Here is a 22,373-nt window from a genome sequence, read left to right on the forward strand (position 1 = left end):
GCTCCAAATCAAGGACTGGAAAGAGGCCGGCGGCGGCCAAGGTACTTAGGGGGTTTATAAATCAGATGGGGCGAGTGGACCCATGGCGGTTTGCAAGGCCGCAGACCAGGGAATTTTCTTTCTTCTCCCACGTACACAAAGCCTACTCTCGGATAGATTTCTTTGCTCTGGGTAGGGTGCTCATCCCGAGGGTGGAGGGGACGGAGTATTCGGCTATAGCCGTTTCGGACCATGCCCCGCACTGGGTAGAACTGGAGCTGGGAGAGGAGAGGGACCAACGCCCGTTGTGGCGGCTGGATGTGGGACTGCTGGCGGACGAGGTGGTGTGTGGGAAGGTGAGGGGGTGTATCGAAAGGTACTTGGAGGCCAACAACAATGGGGAGGTGCGGGTGGGGGTGGTATGGGAGGCGTTGAAGGCGGTGATCAGGGGAGAGCTCATTTCCATTAGGGCTCATAGGGAGAAGACAGAGGGTATGGAAAGGGAGAGGTTAGTGGGGGAGACTTCGAGAGTGGACAGGAGATACGCAGACGCCCCGGAGGAAAGATTACTTGGGGAAAGACGAAGGCTCCAGACGGAGTTTGACCTGTTGACCACAGGGAAGGCGGAGGCACAGTGGAGGAAAGCGCAGGGGGCGACCTACGAGTGTGGGGAAAAGGCTAGTCGGATGCTGGCACACCAGCTCCGTAAGAGGATGGCAGTGAGGGAAATAGCGGGAGTCAAAGATGGAAGGGGAGCCACGGTTCGGAGTGCGATGAAAATAAACGAGGTATTCAAGGCCTTTTATGAAGAGCTGTACAGATCCCAGCCCCCAGCGGGGGAAGAGGGGATGAGATGATTCCCAGATCAGTTGAGATTCCCGAGGGTGGAGGAGCAAGAGGTGGCTGGTTTGGGGGCACCAATTGGGTTGGAGAAGCTGAGCAAGGGTTTGGGGAGCATGCAGGCGGGGAAGGCCCCGGGACCGGACGGATTCCCGGTGGAGTTCTACAGGAAGTACGCAGACCTGTTGGCCCCGCTACTGGTGAGGACCTTTAATGAGGCAAGAGAGGAGGGGACCCTGCCCCCGACAATGTCGGAAGCGACAATTTCTTTGATCCTAAAGTGGGACAAGGACCCACTGCAATGTGGATCATACAGGCCGACCTCGCTCCTCAATGTGGGTTCAATGTTGCTGGCAAAAGTGCTGGCCACGAGGATCGAGGCCTGTGTCCCGGGGGTAATCCACGAGGGCCAGACGGGATTTGTAAAGGGCAGGCAACTAAACACAAATGTGCGGCGGATCTTAAACGTGATAATGATGCCATCGGTGGAGGGAGAGGCGGAGATAGTGGCAGCTGTGTACGCGGAGAAGGCCTTTGACCGAGTAGAGTGGGAGGACCTCTGGGAGGTGCTGCGTAGGTTTGGGTTCGGGGTAGGGTTTATCAATTTGGTTAAGCTCCTTTACAGAGCCCCGCTGGCGAGTGTAGTGATGAACCGGCGGAGGTCAGAGTACTTTTGACTGTACCGAGAGACGAGGCAGGGGTGCCCCCTGTCCCCCCTGTTGTTCGCATTGGCGATCAAATCATTGGCCATGTCATTGAGGGAGTCTAATAAATGGAGGGGGGTGGTCCGAGGGGGAGAAGAGCATCGGGTGTTGCTATATGCGGATGACCTGTTGCTGTACGTGGCGAATCCAATGGAGGGGATGGTGGAGATCATGCAGACTCTAAGGGAGTTTGGGGAGTTTTAGGGCTATAAGCTCAATGTAGGGAAGAGTGAACTCTTTGTATTACAGGCGGGGGACCAAGAAAGAGGGATAGGGGACCTACTGCTGAGGAGGGCGGAGGGGAGCTTTCTGTATCTGGGGATCCAGATAGCCAGGAGTTGGGGGCCCCTACATAAACTGAATCTGACGAGGTTGGTGGAGCAAATGGAGGAGGATTTCAAAAGATGGGACATGTTACCGCTCTCGCTGGCGGGTAGAGTGCAGTCGGTCAAAATGGTGGTCCTTCCGAGGTTTCTGATTGTGTTTCAGTGCCTTCCCATCGTGATCACTAAGCATTTTTTTAAGACAGTAGGCAGGAGTATTATGGGGTTTGTGTGGGCGAATAAGACCCCGAGAGTAAGGAGAGGGTTCCTGGAACGCAGTAGGGACCGAGGAGGGTTGGCGCTGCCAAACCTGAGGAGCTACTACTGGGCAGCAAATGTGGCGATGATCCGCAAGTGGGTTATGGAGGGAGAGGGGGCGGCATGGAAGAGGATGGAGATGGCGCCGTGTAAAGGGATGAGCCTGGGGGCGTTGGTGACGGCACCGCTGCCGCTCTCGCCGACAAAGTATACCACGAGCCCGGTGGTGGTGACAACGCTAAGGATCTGGGGCCAGTGGAGACGGCACCGGGGTGCAATGGGAGCATCGGTGTGGTCCCCGATCAGGGGTAACCACCAGTTTGTCCCGGGGAAGATGGACGGGGGGTTCCAGAGCTGGCATCAGGCGGGGATTGGAAGAATGGGGGACCTGTTCATCGACGGGACGTTTGCGAGCCTAGGGGCACTGGAGGAGAAGTTCGAGTTACCCCCGGGAAATGCCTTTAGATATATGCAGGTGAGGGCTTTTGCGAGGCGACAGGTGAGGGAATTCCCGTTGCTCCCGGCACAAGAAGTTCAAGATAGGGTGATCTCGGGTGTATGGGTCGGGGAGGGCAAGGTGTCGGAAATACACCAGGCATTGAAAGAAGAGGGTGAAGCGCTGGTAGAAGAGTTGAAGGGTAAATGGGAGGAGGAGCTGGGGGAGGAGATCGAGGAAGTTCTGTGGGCTGATGCCCTAGGTAGGGTTAATTCCTCCTCCTCGTATGCCAGGCTCAGCCTGATACAATTTAAGGTGGTCCACAGAGCGCACTTGACGGGGGCGAGGTTGAGTAGGTTCTTTGGGGTAGAGGACAGATGTGGAAGGTGCTCAGGGAGCCCGGCGAACCATGTCCATATGTTTTGGTCATGCCCGGCACTGGAGGGATTCTGGAGAGGAGTGGCGGGAGCAATATCTCAGGTGGTGAAAGTCCGTGTCAAGCCAAGCTGGGGGCTAGCAATATTTGGAATAGTGGATGAACCGGGAGTGCAGGATGCGAAAGAGGCCGGCATTCTGGCGTTTGCGTCCCTAGTAGACCGGCGAAGCCCCCCAGCCTGGAGTCCTGGATAAATGATATGGCTGGGTTCATAAAGTTGGAGAGGATTAAGTTCGCCTTGAGAGGGTCTGCGCAGGGGTTCTACAGGCGGTGGCAACCGTTCCTAGACTTTCTCGTGGAGCATTAGAGGAAGGTCGGTCAGCAGCAGCAGCAACCTTGGGGGGTGGGGTGGAGGGGACGTCCTGGGAGGGGGGAAAGGGGGGACTGCTTGGGAGGGTGGATGAGAAAGAGATAACATGAAGGGTTGGGGAAACTGGCATGTACGGGTGAGGGCCAGTGTACAAAGCTGTGTAAATATATCATTTTGCCATGTATATATCTTGCTCTGCGCGATTTCTCGTTTTTTTTTTTGTTATGAGGGGCGGGGGGGGGGGGGGGGGTTATTGTTTGTAAGGGAGAAAAATTGCGTTGAAAAACTTTAATAAATATATATTTTAAAAAAAAATAATCATAGAGGTACAATCATAGAATTTATAGTGCAGAAGGAGGCCATTTGGCCCATCGAGTCTGCAACGGCTCTTGGAAAGAGCACCCTACTTAAGCCTACTTAAGCCCACACCTCCACCCTATCCCTGTAACCCAGCAACCCCATCTAACGTAAGGGCAATTTAGCATGGCCAATCCACCGAACCTGCGCATCTTTGGACTGTGGGAGGAAACCGGAGCACCCGGAGGAAGCCCACGCAGACACGGGGAGAACGGGCAAACTCCGCACAGGCAGTGACACTTTTGTTGGGACTCGCTGATTTTGGTCTTTTATTTTGACTGGACCACATGCTTGGGGAAAGCAACAGAGGAAAGAAGGTTCGATAGAAACTAGAATGATCTGTTGTGAATTTCTATCCTATTCTTACAGTGGTCATTTTTGTAAACTTCTTTTTCAGGCATTAGAACGGGAAGATTGGCAGCCTGGCAACTCGAGCCAAATATAACATCGAGATCTGACAGTCACTCAATTCATTAGGATCTAAATATCACAAACTGTCAATGTGCTTGTCTGTTCTGACTGTGGGAAGAGATTTCAAACATCAGTGTGACTGGAAAAGCCCCGAGACACACACACACCTGAGTGAGTGTTCCAGTGAACTGACTGTGGAAACATCAGTGTGACTGGAAAAGCCCCGAGACACACACACACCTGAGTGAGTGTGTTCCAGTGAACTGACTGTGGAAACATCAGTGTGACTGGAAAAGCCCCGAGACACACACACACCCGAGTGAGAGTGTTCCAGTGAACTGACTGTGGAAAGAGCTTTAACCAGTTACACAGCCTGAAAAATCATCTTGTTTCCTCTTGTGAGAGACCCTAGGACCAGAGGGCATAATCTCAGCATAAGGGGTCTCAAATTTAGGACAGAGATGAGGAGACATTTCTTTTCTCAGAGGGTAGTGAATCTGTGGAATTCTTTAGCTGGCGTTCTGTCTGGAGTTTACCAAAAACATGGCAAAGCTAAAGGTGTCTTAACCCGGATGGGCCGCCTGGTGGCGCAGTGTTTTTTTCGCTGAGGGGCCTTGAGTTCAGACACATCCCAGATAGGACTGGTGAGAAATATCTGTCTGGGAAAGGGGAGAAAACTGTAATCGGGGAAATGGAGCGGTGCCGATGGACCTGAGAGAAAGGACTTCAGCAAAGCCTTACTTTCTTCATTTTTCATTCAATATTTATTAACATTTCAGAGAACATATTACACAAAAATTTATTCTGAAGTTAACAAAAGGGAACATAACGATTGAGCGTCACAGTGAGAACAGAACACATGCCCTCTGAGCTGCCAAATGTATGTACAACTGTAACAGACACCATAAAGAGAGAACAGGAGCTCAACATAAAGGTACGAGATAGGTTACTTATTTAGACATAACATTTCGGGACATGATTAGCTACAATGACATTACAGCCAAAATTATCTCGTACATTTTAAACTGAAAACAGAAATACTGCCCATGATTGTCTCAGTTACAGATGCAGAATAATAAACTGAGAGGATTTTACTGTTAGAGTCACCAAGAGGAGATATTGTATTTGTGTCACACACAGATCATAATAAACAGCTGAGGAAAATCTACAGCGTCCGAAAGTCAACCGATCACTTGATCTGTAAAAGAGAGAGAAAATGATGAAGCAGATGTTTATGATCGGGGACATTGATGTTCGAGTTTTTAATCAATCAAACATTTATTGATTTTTGAAACGGCTTCTGTCAGTTTGAAGTGTGAGTGGATTGAATCTTCTCACCTTCACCAGAGTGACTGCAGCGCTGTAGGAAATGCTCAGAAAGAATAGGGTGATGAATGTGGAAGCGGTTGTCCAGATGTTCCCGTTATCATCCTCATCGTCTTCAGTCCAGGTGTGGTCTGTGGTATCTATGAGGATGGAGCCGAATAAATATAATTAGATTGTTTATTAATCCAGGATATATTTTTAATATTCCCGTTTCATTTTCTCCTGCTGCTAATTCATTCTTTAAAATATTTTTCATTGCATATCTACTGTTGCGTTCGTGACACTCAGAAATCGATCTGTGTTACTTAATTTTTCCAATTAAGGGGCAATTTGGCGTGGCCAATCCACCTACCCCGCACATCTTTGGGTTGCGGTGGTGAGACCCACGGGTCACGGGGAGAATGTGCAAACTCCACTGGGACAGAGACACAGGAGTGGGATCCAACCCAGGTCCTTGGCGCTGTGAGGCAGCAGTGCTAACCACTATGACACCGTGCCGCCCTTGCCTGAAGTTTGTGTTTGTTCTTTATCTTTTGTGCCTGTGTAGATGCGAAATTCGTGTGTCCCGATGTCTTTATAAGTGTCATTGTGTGTGTTCATGTGTCAATGAGTATTGATCTGTGTATTTGTGTGTCAGCGTCTGTATGTGAACTTTGTTTATCTTCTGTCAATGTGTAAATATGAGTGTTTGATTGTGTGTGTTTGTCTGTTGAAGTCTATGTTTATATATTAATGCCTGTGTCAATATAAGTTTATACTTCCCTGCCCAGTAATAAAAGTGTTAATGTGTCTTTATACGTTCAACATGCATGTCAGTGTCTTAATGTTTGTGTCTGGATAAGTGCGTTTGTGTGTTTGTTGATCCGTGTATTTCATCATAGAATCATCATCGTATAATCCCTACTGTGCCGAACGAGGCCATTTGGCCCATTGAGTCTGCACCGACCCTCCGAACGAGCACTCTACCTGGACGCATGCCCCTGCCCTATCTCCAGAACCTCGTACCCCCACCTAACGTTGTGGCACTAAGGGGTAATATAGCATGACCAATCCACCTCACCTGCACATCTTTGGACTGTGAGAGGAAACTGGAGCTCACGGAGGAAACAGGAACAAACACGGGAGAACCTGTAAACTCCACACCGACAATCACCCGAGGCTGGAATTGAACCCGGGTTTCTGGTGCTGTGAGGCAGCAGTGCTATTTATGCGTAGATGATTGTTTATAACTATCTATTGCTGTGTATTGATGACTCCATGTGTATTCATGTGTGTTCGTGTTAATGTGCGTACGAGTCTGCTAATATGTGTCCACGTGAGACCATAAGTGTGTTAGTGTGGATTATTGTCTCTGTTTGAGTGGAATTATTTATGTCATCGTGAAATTGTGCTAATGTTCATGTTATTGGTTACATTTGTGTTTCATATTATTCAGTCCGCCTGCTTGTCTCGTTTCATATGTTTGTGTACCTGTGTGGACATGTGGTTGTATGTGTCTGTTTGTGTACATTTGTGTAGCCGCTTGTGTGTGGATTTGTGTGTGTATGTGCACGTGTGTCTGCGTGTGTATAAACATGTGCTTTCTTGTGTTTATGTGCATGTTTGTGAATTGTTGCGCACGTTTGCGTGTGTTTTTGTGTCAAAATATGTGTGGTTCGTTGTGCCTGGGTGTATGTTTATGCATGTGTTTCTATGTGTGTGTCTATGTGTGTGTTTGTGTCTACGTGTAAGCGTGTGTATGTTTGGGTCTGTGTGCATGTGTGTGTAGTGTCTGTGTCTTTATCTGTCTGTGTGTTTGTATCAGCTGCCTGCAGCTTTTCCAGTTGTGGGTATTATTGATACCGATGTAGAATATGTTGAACTTTCTGCTTCTAACTGTGTTTTCTGTGAGTTGCAAGCTGACATCATTGACCGAATGCAAAAATACAAGGAGGTGCCTCAGGAGAGAACACTGAAAACCCAGGGAGAATTCAATCACCATCTGGATTTGGATTTTGGGGAATCGGTTTTAGCAGATGGATAAGAGGAACAAGGGTGCTGAAAAATACATCGTTATCATGATGATCTTTCAAACCCTTCAGCCAGTAAGCTACATGACGTCTTGTAATGTCAGTAACTGAGTTCTTAGTCTAGAGATCCGTTTACTTCCAAACTCCCTGCTTGGAGACTGTGAAGATATTGAGTTAATAATCTCCCTCTCTCTGGTCAGCTCAGCAAATTGCCTTTGGGATCTCCCTGCTGGAGGTGGAGATACAGAGAGTTCACTCATCACCTTCCTCCTCTTTTGGTCGGGAATGTGGAGGTAAAATGGGTCAGTATTGCCCCTTTGCTCTCTTTGTTGGGGAAGTATGGGTGCAGTGGATTAAATAATGCCGCTCCACTCATTGTTGGAAGCATGTGTACAGTGGGTTAACTCAGCCCCCACCGTCTCTTTGTTGGGGAAGTGGGGGCACAGTGTGTTAACTAATACCCCTCCACCTCTCTTTGCTGGGGAAGTGGGGGCACGGTGCATTAAGTGATGCCCCTCTTCCTCTCTTTGTCGTGGAATTGGGTTACGGTGGATTAACTAATGCCCCTCCCCCTCTCTTTGTTGGGGAAGTGGGGAGACAGTGGATTAACTAATGCCCCTCCCCCTCTCTTTGTTGGGGAAGTGGGGAGACAGTGGATTAACTAATGCCCCCCTCTCTCTGCTGGGGAAGTGGGGGGTACAGTGGGTTAACTAATGCACCTCTCCCTCTCTCTGTTGGGGAAGTGGGGAGACAGTGGATTGACTAATGCCTCTCCCCCTCTCTCTGTTGGGGAAGTGGGGGGGGGCAGTGGGTTAACTAATGCCCCTCCCACTCTCTCTGTTGGGGAAGTGGGGAGACAGTGGATTGACTAATGCCCCTCCCCCTCTCTCTGTTGGGGAGGTGGGGAGACAGTGGGTTAACTAATGCCCCTCCCCCTATCTTTGTTTGGGGTAGTGGGGAGACAGTGGATTGACTAATGCCCCTCCCCCTCTCTCTGTTGGGGAAGTAGGGAGACAGTGGGTTAACTAATGCCCCTCCCCCTCTCTTTGTCTGGGGAAGTGGGGAGACAGTGGATTGACTAATGCCCCTCCCCCTCTCTTTGTTGGGGAAGTGGGGAGACAGTGGGTTAACTAATGCCCCCCTCGCTCTCTGTTGGGGAAGTGGGGAGACAGTGGATTGACTAATGCCCCTCCCCCTCTCTTTGTCTGGGGAAGTGGGGAGACTAATGCCTCTCCCCCTCTCTTTGTTGGGGAAGTGGGGAGAGAGTGTATTAAGTAAAGCCCCTCCCCCTCCCTCTATTGGGGAGGTGGGGGTACAGAGGATTAACTAAAGCCCCTCCCCCTCTCTCTGCTGGTGAAGTGGGGGTATAGTGGATTAACTAATTCCCCTCCCCCTCTCTCTGCTGGTGAAGTGGGGGTATAGTGGATTAACAATTTCACTTTCCCCTCTCTTTCACTGAGGATTGTTGGTCCATGTTTCTGTGTGACCCTCAATTCAGTTCCCAGTGGGTATGATACAGCAACTTAAATCTTAAATTAATTAGGGGCAGCACGGTAGCCTTGTGGATAGCACAATTGCTTCACAGTTCCAGGGTCCCAGGTTCGATTCTGGCTTGGGTCACTGTCTGTGCGGAGTCTGCACATCCTCCCCATGTGTGCGTGGGTTTCCTCCGGGTGCTCCGGTTTCCTCCCACAGTCCAAAGATGTGCGGGTTAGGTGTATTGGCCATGCTAAATTGCCCTTAGTGTCCAAAATTGCCCTTAGTGTTGGGTGGGGTTACTGGGTTATGGGGATAGGGTGGCGGTGTTGACCTTGGGCGGGGTGCTCTTTCCAAGAGCCGGTGCAGACTTGATGGGCTGAATGGCCTCCTTCTGCACTGTAAATTCTATGATAATGAAATCTGACATCAATTTTAAAGGAACGGACAATGGGAGAAGCAGGAACACTGAGGACTAAATATGATGTGTTTGTTTGTCTGAAATGGGAAATTGTCCGATTTCTTCTCAGAGGGGGGAAAGTCAGTGAAGATATTTTGCTGACTTCTGTTATGAATAAGTTGTGCTCTGTCTCTAACCCAGGGTGTTTCTGAGCTGGGAGCACTGGTTGTATCAGACTTGGGACCGAGACCTCTAGAAATCCGGGTCTCATTAAACCAATCTGATATCAGCAAAGTGGAAGCTCCATTAATTAAGCGGCTGTGCATTTAAATCACAATTGGAGGAAAAATACTTTATTTTTATTTCAGTTAGACATGTAACCCATAGATTCTCATTGACATGAATTAACGGTGTCCATCAGAGCGAGGGAAATGTTCACAAAACTGGGTTTACCGCTGGATTTATCAACCGTTCTGTTGATGATCTTCAAGGGGATGGCTTCATGTCCCACCACACAGGAGTAAGAAGCGCCGCTGGCCCACTCCTCCGCTGCAATGGATAACAGGCTGTACATGAAGAAGGAGCTATTGCCGTTCTCGGCCATCACCTCGGTGTTCTTGTAGTTCCCGGGATTCACCTGCTTGTCATTGACGGTCCACTTGACGAAGATCTCTCGGGGGGAGAAACCTCTCACTAAGCAGCTGAGGGAGACGAATCTCTGAGCGGAGACGTCTTCAGCCGAGGGCAGTAGGACAGAGACGGACGGTTCCCGCGGATTGGGATCTGCAGAAAATGTACAAAAATGTCAGTAAAATGGGGAATTCCGGAGACAATGGAACCGCGGGTTAGATGTGAGAGAAATGTGTTTTGTGTTGGATTTTAAAGGTTTCCATTTCCCACTTTGGGATCTGTCCGGTTTCCGAGCTCGGAGCTGAGGTGGACACAAGCCTTTTCCCTGAGAATTTATGGATGTTGGATATGATGGTTTCAGAAAGTGTACAGCAGTGAAACAGGCCATTCGGCCCGCCTGTTCTGTGCTGGTGTATAAACTCCACACCAGACTCCCCCCACCTTACCCCAAGAGGATTGGAAAACTGCCAATGTAACACCCTTATTCAAAAGGGAGGGAGACAAAAACAGGTAACTATAGGCCAGTGACCTTAACATCTGTCAGTGGGAAACGGTTAGAGTCCATTATAACGCATTCAATCGCTGAGCATTTAAACATACTTAATATAATCAAACAGAGTCAGCACGGCTTCGTGAAGGGGGAATCATTGCCTGACAAATGTATTGCCCTAATTTGAGGTGATAACGAGAAGGCGAGAGAGAGGGGGGGCCAGTACATGTAATTTACATGAATTTCAAAACTGTGTTTAATAAATGAATGTTCTATACCCACGTTTGCAGATGACAAAAAATAGGTAGAAAGGCAAGTGGTGAGGATCACAGAAAATCCACAGAGGGACAGAGACAGCTTTAGTTACTGAGTAAAAACTTGATGTGGAGATGCCGGCGTTGGACTGGGGTGAGCACAGTAAGAAGTCTTACAACACCAGGTTAAAGCTCCGAAAGCTAGTGATTCAGAACAAACCTGTTGGACTTTAATCTGGAGTAAAAACTTGGCAGATGGAACAGAATGTTGGAAAATGTGAGGTTAGACACTTTGGTAGGAGGAGGAACAAAACGGAATATTATTTAGATGGAGAAAGCTGAAGTAACGGGGGAATTGGGGGTCCTCGTGCAGTAACCACAAAAAGCAAGTTCTGCAGGTAACATGGAGACAAATTGAATGTTGACATTTATTTCAATGGGAATCGAATATAAACATGGGGAAGTCTGGCTAAAACTATACAAGGCATTCCCGTAGCGGCCTCCCCAAACAGGCGCCGGAATGTGGCGACTACGGGCAATTTTCAGTAACTTCATTCAAACCTACTTGTGACAATAAGCGATTATTATTATTTAGTGAGACTATACCTGATATGCTTTGAATAGTTTTGGCACCCTTATCTAAGGAAGACAGATTGGTTTTGAAGGCAGTCCAGAGAAGGATCACGAAGTTGAACCCGAGTATGGAGGGATTTTCTTATGAGCTGAAGTTAAGTAGGCTGGGTTTTACTTATTGGAGTTTAGAGGAATGAAGACGACCTAATCGAGACATGAATGATTCTCAGGGACCTTCGTAGGATAGACGCTGAGGGGTTCTTCTCCCTTGAGAGCGTCTAGGAGCAGCGAGCAGGATCACAATGTAAGGGTTCGCCTATTTAATAGAGATGAGAAGGAATTTCCTCTCTCAGAGAGTAGTGAAGCTGTGGAATTATTTAACCCGGGGGCTGTAGATTCTGGGTTGTTCAGTATGTTCAAGGTTGAGAGAGACAGATTTTAAATCAGTAAAGGCGTCAAGAGATATGGGGATAAGTCGGGAAAGAGGCGTTGAAGATTATCACATCAGATCAGTCATGACCTCACTGCAGGCTGGACCGGTGTTGATGGGCCCAATGGCCTACGTCTGCTCCTAAGTCTTGTGGTCTATGGTCTCGCTCTATCTAAACCCAATACCACTGTTTTCAATTCATTGTTCGTTCATCTGCATATCAATTTCCCCCTTAAACTCTAAATGCCCCGAGTATTTAGTTAGTGGATATCCAATCAGAATGGACCATAAATACACTGAATGGTAAATACTGACCGCTGCACTGACACTAGAAATAGACACAATGACTCACTTATTGCTTCAGTCTCACCGCTCACCTATTTTTTTGTGGATTGAAATTCTTAAAGGAGTTGGCAGGTCCTGGTGGCTCGCCACACAGTCAAACACAGCCCCACTCAGCCAGGCTTGTGTCGAAATGTTTAATTTGCTGACAACACTCTCAGTATCTGCCCCAGGCTGGTCGGCAATCTCTGATTTCAGCGGCTTCTTCGCTTCACTCCAGGACACGTTGACTCCATAAGGAGCATTCGAAATGACGCAGGTTAAGGTTACAGTCGCCTCCAATAAGACCTGTTCTATTGGTGGTGGCAGTATTGTTACTGAGGCAACAGTGCAACAGGAAGGATCTGCGAATGAAAAAAGTAGAAATCAACCCAAGTTTGATCTTCAGAATCAGGACAGCGGTATTCAGCCTGAACTCTACATGGGACTAAATCAATTCGAAATAACAACGTCTAATGATCGCCTTTAATCTTCTGTACACAATGGAAAACCAGTTGGGTCTGTGAAAACTACTCTCATTGTGAAATATGGTCAGTCCCGATACCATGCTAACGAACCAGTGTTGCAGCATTCCCAATGCCAATATTCCATTCCTGATCTCAGGAACGCAGTACTGAAGGCTGATCCATAAATAGGTTGGATGAACCTTCCAACACTTTCCCCCGGAGCTGTTATCAGTTAAGTGTTTCAGACACCCACTGCCGCTCAAATATAATCAGCTGTCTCAGGATAAAGCTGACATCGAGTCCACCTCACTCACTAAATTACTTCAAATTTGAGGGAAACATTTATTTCTATCCTGATCAAGTCCTGAATGGTGAGCAATCCAAATGCAGCTCTTACATCAGAATGAAACATAAACTACATGGCAGTAAATTAGAAATTATTCTGTGCTTTGTACTAACTTAAGTAAATTCCTGATTTTGATTAACATCAGAGTGCAGGATGATTTATTTTTTCCTCTGTTTGTGTCTCTTACCAGACGCGGTGATGTTGCGACTTTGGGTGACCTCTTGATGAGTGACCTGGCAAGTATAGACCGCTTTGCTGAACCATTCCCCAGCGGAGACTGTCAGCCGACTGCTCGCCGAGAAGTTCCCGTTCACTTCACAGGGGGGCGAGGTGACAAATCCTGAACCCATGGGTTGTCCATTCTTCAGCCACTTCACCGTCATTGACTTTGGATGGAAATCGTTGATTGAACAGACAATGGTTGCAAATTTCTGTCTTGTGATTTCTTCACTGGAACTCACGGTGAGGAGAACATTTGGAGCATAAATTCTGGTACCTTCAAGAAACACAATTAGACATTTCTTGCAGAAGAAATTGATAAACAAAATGAGTTCATATGCTTTAAAAAATGTTTGTGGTCAATAGACACTAAGCTGGATTTCCCAGGGATCAGGAATATGCAGAGTATTACAAATGAGTTAACTCCAATACCCTATAGAAGATAATCATAGGTTTTCTATTTCTCACAGATTCCACAACACTTACATTCCATTCCAATGCTCTTGTCTGAGCCGCTGTGTCGAACCTCACAGCTGATTTTGCTGCATCCTGGCTCGGTGATGGTTAACTGGCTGCTCAGGGTGTAGGTTCCCTTCTTGTTTCTCACTGACGGGTATTTCTTAACTCCAGTGGTGATCAGCTGCCCATCTTTCTTCCAGGTCAGGCTGGAGATTTCTGGGGAGTAGTCCATCGCCAAACAGCCGAAGGTCACGGAGCCATCGGCGTTGTGTTGCTGACAGGAGGAGACCAGGCTGTAGAGAGTGGGCGGAGACGGTGTTGCTGGGAGAGAATGGCCGATCCAACAAGTTAGACACTGGTATTTGTGATTTATAAGTAACCAAACATTTCATAATTTGACAAGAACTATGAGTTTATCCTAACATTTACCAATTAAATCCTACATCCACATTGAATATTCTATCAGTTATATCATTGAGAATCACCTACGTTTTGTCCCATCTTTAGAAACTCACATCTCTTTCTCCGTCTCTATCGAAAAAAACACAGTTTGATGTAATCTGAATGGTGTAACTTTGATTGGATTGAACGAGAGGAGCAGAGGGTTTCCCCCATTATTTCAGCCACCATGTGATATAAAATGTAAATGAGGCCATAGTCCCGGAGATTGCTCTCTCCTTCTGAGAGCTGACTGGTGGTGATTTAACCTGAGGGTCACCACACATCAGGCGAGGGGCAAGGTTGAGAATGGGGGTCTTTATGAATAACCTCAGCCGGTGCAGCAATTGAACCCGCGCTGTTGGGATCGCTCTTCATCACAAACCAGCCATCCAGCTAACTGAGCTGTGTACGTCACAATCCAGCTAACTGAGCTGCGTAGGTCAGAATCCAGCAAACAATGCTGTGTACGTCACAATCCAGCTAACTGAGCTGCGTATGTCACAATCCAGCTAACTGAGCTGTATACGTCACAATGCAGCAAACTGAACGAGGTGTACGTCACAATGCAGCTAACTGAGCTGTGTACGTCACAATGCAGCTAACTGAGCTATGTACGTCACAATCCAGCTAACTGAACTGTGTACGTCACAATGGAGCTAACTGAGCTGTGTACGTCACAATGGAGCTAACTGAACTGTGTACGTCACAATGCAGCTAACTGAGCTGTGTACGTCACAATGCAGCTAACTGAGCTGTGGAAGTCACATTCTAGCTAACTGTGTACGTCACAATCCAGCTAACTGAGGTGTGTACGTCACAATCCAGCCAACTGAGCTGCGTAGGTCACAGTCCAGCAAACAATGCTGCGTACATCACAATCCAGCTAACTGAGCTGTATCTGTCACAATGCAGCTAACTGAACTGTGTACGTGACAATCCAGCTCACTGAGCTGCGTACGTCACAATCCAGCTAACTGAGCTGTGTACGTCACAATCCAGCTCACTGAGCTGCGTACGTCACAATCCAGCTAACTGAGCTGCGTACGTCACAATCCAGCTAACTGGGCTGTGTACGTCACAATCAATTTGTGTTAAAAATGTTGTCTCTTCATTTGTATCTTTGCAGTTTGGGAAATTCCCTTTGTTCAAACTGACTGATCCCCCCTCCTCTCTCCATTTCACTACCCCCATTCCCCAAACCAGAGAATAGTGGCTTTGCTTCAAAAATATCTTCTGAATGCACCTTTATATAATTACAATAAGGTTCTACATTTGAGTAGTTGCAACATTCTCTAATTTTAGGACCATGGGGGAGTCGGCCATTCAGTCCGTCGAGCCTCCTCCCCCATTCAATAAGCTCCTGGCTGTGCTGATTGTGGTGTTAACTCCACATTCCGCCTGTCACTGAGACCGGGCTGTCTGCAATCCCTCCGCACCCCGCCCCGCGCTCCCTGTGCGTCCCCCATCTCTCTGCGGTTCCCGCTGGATTTCTGTACCTTTCTCCTGGTCCCTTCACTTTCGTTTAGCTCTGCTCTTTTCCACGGCTCTCTGCGCTTTCCTCCGCATCTCTGCACTTTCTCTCGACTTTGCATTTTCTTCCTGCTCTTTGTGCTTTGACCAGGTGTGCTGCACTTTTCCCAGTTCTTTGTGCTTTTCCCGGTCCCTGGCACTTTGTGCGGGCTTTTTGAGCCTTTTGCCAGCACTGTGCGCTTTACCCCGATTCTTATCGCTTATCGCCGACTCCATGGACTTTCTTCCGGCTCTCTGCACTTCCCCCGGCTCTGTGCTCCTTCACCCTACTCCCTGCATCTTTCCCCGGCTCCCTGCATCTTTCCCCGACTCTCTGCGTCTTCCCCAGCTCTCTGCGTCTTCCCCCGGCTCTCTGCACCTTCCCCCGGCTCCCTGCACCTCCCCCCCACTCCCCGGCTCCCTACACTACCCCCCCCCCCCCACCCCGCCCCCGGCTCTCTGCACTTCCCCCGGTACCCTGCACCCCCTCCCCCCTTGGCTCTCTGCAGTTCCCCCGGCTCCCCGCACTCGCCCCCCCCCCGCCCCTCGCACCCCCCCCCCCCACCCCCCACCCTGCTCTCTGCACCTTTCCCTTGCTCTCTCCACTTCTTTCCAACTCTTTGTCCTTTTCTACGACTCTCTGTGTGTTCCGCTGCATCTCGGTCTTTTCCCCTGCATTTCTGTCCTTTCCCCTGCATCTCTGTGCTTTCCTCCCAACTCTGCCTTTTCGCCGCCTCTTTGCTCTTTTCCACCGCCTCGGCGCTTTCTCTCGGCTCCGGAGTCTTTCCACGGCTCTCTGCACTTTCCTCGGCTCCCGGGGTGAGTCCGGGGGTTGATTGCTGGTGAGTGAGTGTAGTGGGTGAATGAATGAGGGGGAGTCAGTGAGCGTGGGTGAGTGAGGGTGAGGGAGTAAATGAGGGTGAGTGATAGTGGGTGACAGAGAGTGGGTGCGTCTGGTGAGGGTGGCTGAGTAAGGGTGTATGAGGGAATGTGGGTGAGTGAGGGTGTGTGAGCGAGGAAGGGTGAGGATCTGTGAGTGAAGACGTGTGAAAGAGGGTGGGTGCGAGACTTTGTAAATGCGGGGCATGTGCCAGGGTGCACCTGTGAGAGTAATAATGTGTTGGCGAGTTGATTGTGCGCCTGAGATATTGTGTATGTGTGTACGAGGGAATGTGTGTGAGAGAGAGCCTGAAAGAAAAAAATGCTACGTTTGAAGAGCGATTATACATGTATGTGAGGGGGAGAGAGGGTCTGTGTGTTTGAGAGTGTGTGTGAGTGAGAGGCAAGGTACATGAGAGAGATTTGGTGAAAGAAAGTGCATGTGAGATAGCGCGTGTGTGAGCGAGAGAGCGTGTGAGCGAATGTGTGTGCGTGAGCGAGATCGTCACAGTGTGTCTGAGAGTGAGATTGAGAGAGTGTGATTGTGTGTGAGACAGTGTGTTTGTTTGAAAGAAGTATTGTGATTATGTGTGTGAGAGAATGAGTTTGTGTGAGGATGTGAGAGAATGTGTGCGTGAGAGAGTGAGAGTGTATATGTGTTTGTGATGATGTATGGGTGCACCAAAACCTGCAAGTTCCCTTCCAAGACACTCACCATCCTGATTTGGAAATATACCGCCATTCCTTCACTGTCGCTGAGTCAAAATTCTGGAACTCCCTCCCTGACAATATTGCAGATATACCTCCGCCACATGGACTGCAGCTATTCAAGGATGCCTCACATCTAAACTTTCCCAGGGGACAATTAGGCACATATAATAAATTCTGGCCTTGCCAGCGCCTCCAAAATCCTAGGATAGGATTAAAAATAAAATGCAAAGGGATTTCTCCGCTGCACTGACCCATTAAATAGATCAAGGACTGCATGGAATGTAACCCAATAAATCGCTCTCTGCATTGCCTAATCGAAAATTCCCAAGACCGATATATCACTGCTTAAAAATCAACCAAATCTCCACCTACAGTTTGTCTGGCGTTGCTGAATTCTTTCTGACTGTCACAATCTGGGTTTGGAATCCCCTTCCTGAGTCGCCTAGTCAAACATCAAGTACAATTTCCACATTTCACACAGATACAAGTTTTATTGAAAGACTTGATCAAATTGCACTCCCTGAAATACTGGAAAATGAAGCAGAAGATTTACAACCAGTCAGGAAGATTCCTGGTCCCAGCACAGTGACCCCGCGCACAGAAACTGAACAGACATAAATGGCAACAATCGAGTTCCAGCAGGTCGATCTGTTCAACCTGTCAATTTCATGAAACTATTTAATTCTGATTTATCAATGGTCAACCTCCGACAACAATAATTTAGTGACTTATTTTAAATTAAACTGACATTAATTTCAAAACTGCATTCGCCTTTTAACTATTTCTCTCTGTCTCAAATCTCGATAATTGGGCAGAAAGTAGTTTTGCTGAAAATGAGCAGATTAAATAATACAGATTCAGGGTAGATTAATGACATAACAGAGACTCAGTGTCAGGGCGATAATTAAACAAACCAGGAAATATTCACATTACCCACTGATATGATCTAAAAACACAATTAAATGTAATCAGCAAAAGAATCAGGGCAAAAGAATGTAATCAGCAAAATAATTGAGCTGAACACAGCAGTGTATAGACATGTATTGTTTCCTAAATTCATTTCAGATATTATTAAAATTCTCTAAAACCTTTGAGATATTGCACGCCAGTATACAATTCAATTCTAGGAGGTCATTTATGTTGAATTAATTCTCATTGATATTGTATTGTACGTTATTGTTAATTGTCAGCTAATTTTTTTATTAGATTATCTGTACTATATAATAAATATAATAAAAATAGCATTCAATAATCTTCAATTTGTTTTTACCCAGAGCTTTATGAAAAAATTGAGATTTAATTAAAACAACCTGACATTAAAACAATGTTGAACAATAAACTCCAAATTACTGGATGGAAACATCTTAACATTTAATTGACTATATTCACATTTTAATTTTTTTACTCCAATTGCCCTATTCGACCTACAAATGTGTAAAATAAGCGCCTTTCTGAACGCATTGATAAATCATAAATTCCATCTGTTCTCAGACAGTAACGAATGTAACGAGAACAGCTCAGTAATATTTATTCAAATCATTTGCAAAACTGACCCATTATGTGCAAATGGAGTCCAGAATTTGTTGTTGAATTTAGCATTTAATAAAATTTAAGCCTAAAGCTAAGATAGAATCATTCTTTCTTTCCTATCATCTGTTATTCCTGTAATTCTATTGTGTGAAAAGCACAGCCGTGGGAGACAGGATGTCATTATAAAATGCAAAGCTACTGTTAACCTTTTGTAAATAAATACATCGGTTTGACATTCAAGCTTTTAATTTTCAATCTCTTGCCATATGCAATCTGAACTTTCCTACAATACAAATAAAATCATCGGAACAATTCCTTGATTGGCAACGACTTCCACATCACAGAAAACTATTTAAGGTTAGATTAGTGATAATTACCTCGCTATCCAACTACAAATTACAGTGAAGGAATAATATGGTTGCAGCGGCACAGAAATAATAGAATAACTGGAATTACAAAGTATTTCCAGCCTAGAAACCTGTCCGGTCATGTCAACCTCGTGCAGATCACAGCAGGATTGTGAAAGGTGATTAATGATTAATTATATTAATATAAAATAACTTTTGGTTAATTTGGAGTTGTATCACCGCATTGCAATTGTTTGAATTATATAAATGTTATTATGTTCTGCATGGGCGTTTCAGTCATTATTTCGTTCAATCTGGAAGCATCAGTTGAAATTACAAAAGGCATCAACATATCTTTATTGGATTATTTTCTTAAAACTGGCTGTTTTCTCCGTACAATCGCCCTTCAAGCATTTTCAAACGCCTAGACTGTTTGCATTCAACCAGAAAACGTGTAACCGCTCAGTGTCGCCGAGTTTAAACAATGCAGAAACGCTAAACCGTTTCACAGATCTTAATCATTTAAAGTCACTCAGATACACAATCTCCTTAGCTGAACAAAACACTAAATCACACCAATGAAGGACGTAAACCCGTTTCATGGAGAAGCAACTTAACTCTACATTGAACAGAATCAAACTTTATATTGCAAGAAAATATCAATATCGAACCCAGCAAACCAGCTTGTAACCACATGTATGAATTACTAAACTACACAGAAACCTGGAATAACAGCAATAGCATTGCGAGGTACTGGAATATTAACAACAAATAAATATTGAAACGTTAACAATTTTTTTCATATTGAGACATTTTTCAAACACATTTAAATGTTTTTCATGTTTGCAGTAGACGGTAAAAGCTGCAACCATCAGATGCCACCGAGATTAAACATTGCACAAACGGCAAACTGATTCCAGCAACTACTTGTGCTCGGAAAGGATTTGTATAACACGTTGCTTAGTTTAATCTACAATTTTCACTTTTTTTCACGATGCAGTAACAGCCTCCCTGTTCTCTGTCTACAATCCTGCGACAAGCAGTTTCAAACACGTAAACTCTTTGCATTCAATCACAAAACGTGGAACCGCTCAGTGTCACCGAGTTGATACAATACAGACACGCCAAACCGTTTCACAAACTTTCCTACTCAAAGTCACCCAAAAATATTCCTCAGCAGAAAAACACCAAATCACATCACTGAAGGAATGAAACATCATGGAGAAGCAGCTCAATTCTGCAAACATTTCCAAAAGTATCAAATGTAATATTGCAAGAAAATCTCAATTTAGAATGCACCAACCCTCATGTCATCAAATGAATGAACAGGTAAACTAATCAGAAAACTTGAATAATATCATCAGCACTTCAAGTAAGCAGAACATGTTCAATAAGATAATACAGAAACTTTAGCACATTTTGACAATGTTGGGTTAGATCTCAAACACTTGGGCAGAAGACGGTACAAACTGCAGCCACTTAGATAGAACCAAGAATAAACATCGTAAAAACAGACGTTTTGTATTTAAAGTAACCCAGCCACACAGTATCCTCAGCAAATAAACACCAAATCACAGCAACCAGGGACTGAATGCCTCAGCAGCATCTTTCTGTCAAGAAACCGCGGGATTCTATAACCCCTTTTCAGCAGAATCAAATGAATCATTGCAACAACATCGCAATACATGATCCACCAAAACACATTTCAGTGAACGAATGGATTTTGAAAAGGCAGAAAAATATAAAACAGTTGGTAAATGACGGAATGGTTCTTACCTGCAGTCACCGTCACCATGGTGCCTTGTCCCCAGTAGTCGAAGTAGTCACAGTGTCACATTCCCTGGGCAGCTCCATACAATAACCGCACCTGCACAAAATAGATATAAATCCGCCATTATTTTAAATATTCACAAACCAGCGGCAAAGAAAATTCACGATTTATTTTCAGGAAATTATATTAATATTTGTGGATACAGTTCTCTCTTCATAAATGACCGAATGTTTTATATTTCACAGACATGGAAATGTTATTGAAAACACCAACTGTGACTCAATTACGACCACCAATTTTCCACATTAATTCTTATTATTTTGTCAGAGCTGGACATAAATAATGCTTCACTGTGAATAAAGATGGATTGTAAAAGCGAGCACAGAGCCAGCTTCAGTTAATTAGTGCTGAGGGGCTTTTTGTATTGACAGTAACTGCTGTGTCCCAGTTATCACAGTGAGACACAGCGTGTCAAATACTGCGGCAGACTGTTAACTGTAAAATACAGAGATTTAATTTCACTGCGCGTTCAAAAAACTAACTCTGTCTCTTCCAAGAGCGAATGGGTGAGTTATTTCAGCTTGTCCTGTTCATTAAATTTATAAAGAGGATCTCAACACTTTTAAACCCTCTGTGCAGATTTAGCGTGTCGGTCAACAGAGATAAAGTGGAAGATTTTTACACCTTTTTATAAACTAATACTTTGTTTTATTTAAAGTTCATTTACATTGACAATCCTGCTGTGGCCCTGATCACCAATTTGAGCAAACTCTTTCACTGAGGTTTTTGTATGAGGATGTCGCTGTGCACAGCACTGTGGCCCACTGAAGTCACAGTGACTGACACCCGCACAAAAACTGCACTCACTCTCTGATCAGTCCTGCCGCTCAATATTCACTTCAAATAGACGTTTACTTCTGATCTAATTTACAATTTAACGGCAGTTTATAAAATCCAATGTACATACACTTTCTCCAAGTATCAGAAATAATACAACGAGGAGTATCTAAGTCTGTATTTGCTGAAACTGCTAACAGTAAACATCAACAGACAAAAGCTCCTCCTTTTTGATCGATTGGTTTGTTTGGTTTTACAGTTTAATTTTCTCTGTGTCAGTTATGTAAGAAGCAGCTTGTGTTTTGACTTTGATCACTGACATTAATATTACATTTGGATCAAGTGCTAACCTTCAGGTTAAGCTGCAAGTTGCTGAATTCCCTCTCGAGCTGTTCTTGTGCGGGTCCAGCCCTGGTTCCTCTCGCTGTGGTCTCTTGCACAGTAATAGATGGCGGTGTCTTCGGTCTTCAGGCTCGTCATGGCCAAAGAGAAGATGTTGTTTGAAGTGTCTTTGGAAGGAGTAAATCGATTCTGAATTCCTGGAGCGTAGTTGTTGCTGGATGAACCATAGTACTGAAGCAGCCACTCCAGCCCCTGCCCGGGAACCTGTCGGACCCAGTGCATGTAAGCGGTGCTAAGATCGAAGCCGCTGGTTTTACAGGTCAGCCTCAGGGAGCCTCCGGGACGCCCGCTCTCTGCCTCCGGCTGAGTCAACACAACATCCGACTGGACACCTGTAAAAATATATCAAAAAGCCCGAGGATTAATGCTGGTGAAATGATTGGTGACTCTGGAACATTCCAGAGAGAGACTAACACTGAGACAGTAACAGTGAGAGACTTGGGCAATAAAAACTACTCACGGGATAAGAAAGTCAGCAACAAACTGAGAGAA

The 22,373-nt window shown here is 45.9% G+C and overlaps 1 gene segment (V, D, J or C); it reads right to left on the reverse strand.

Annotated features, from left to right (window-relative positions):
* Nucleotides 1–9,602: 9,602 nt before the first annotated feature.
* On the reverse strand, nucleotides 9,603–20,738 carry LOC140419468 (Ig heavy chain C region-like). The segment is given in 5 exon segments: nucleotides 9,603–10,048; nucleotides 12,020–12,328; nucleotides 12,964–13,272; nucleotides 13,482–13,775; nucleotides 20,648–20,738. Coding segments are annotated over 5 exon segments (1,323 nt in total).
* Nucleotides 20,739–22,373: the final 1,635 nt, after the last annotated feature.

Source organism: Scyliorhinus torazame, chromosome 5 (assembly GCF_047496885.1).
Source record: "Scyliorhinus torazame isolate Kashiwa2021f chromosome 5, sScyTor2.1, whole genome shotgun sequence".
Lineage (NCBI taxonomy): Eukaryota > Metazoa > Chordata > Chondrichthyes > Carcharhiniformes > Scyliorhinidae > Scyliorhinus > Scyliorhinus torazame.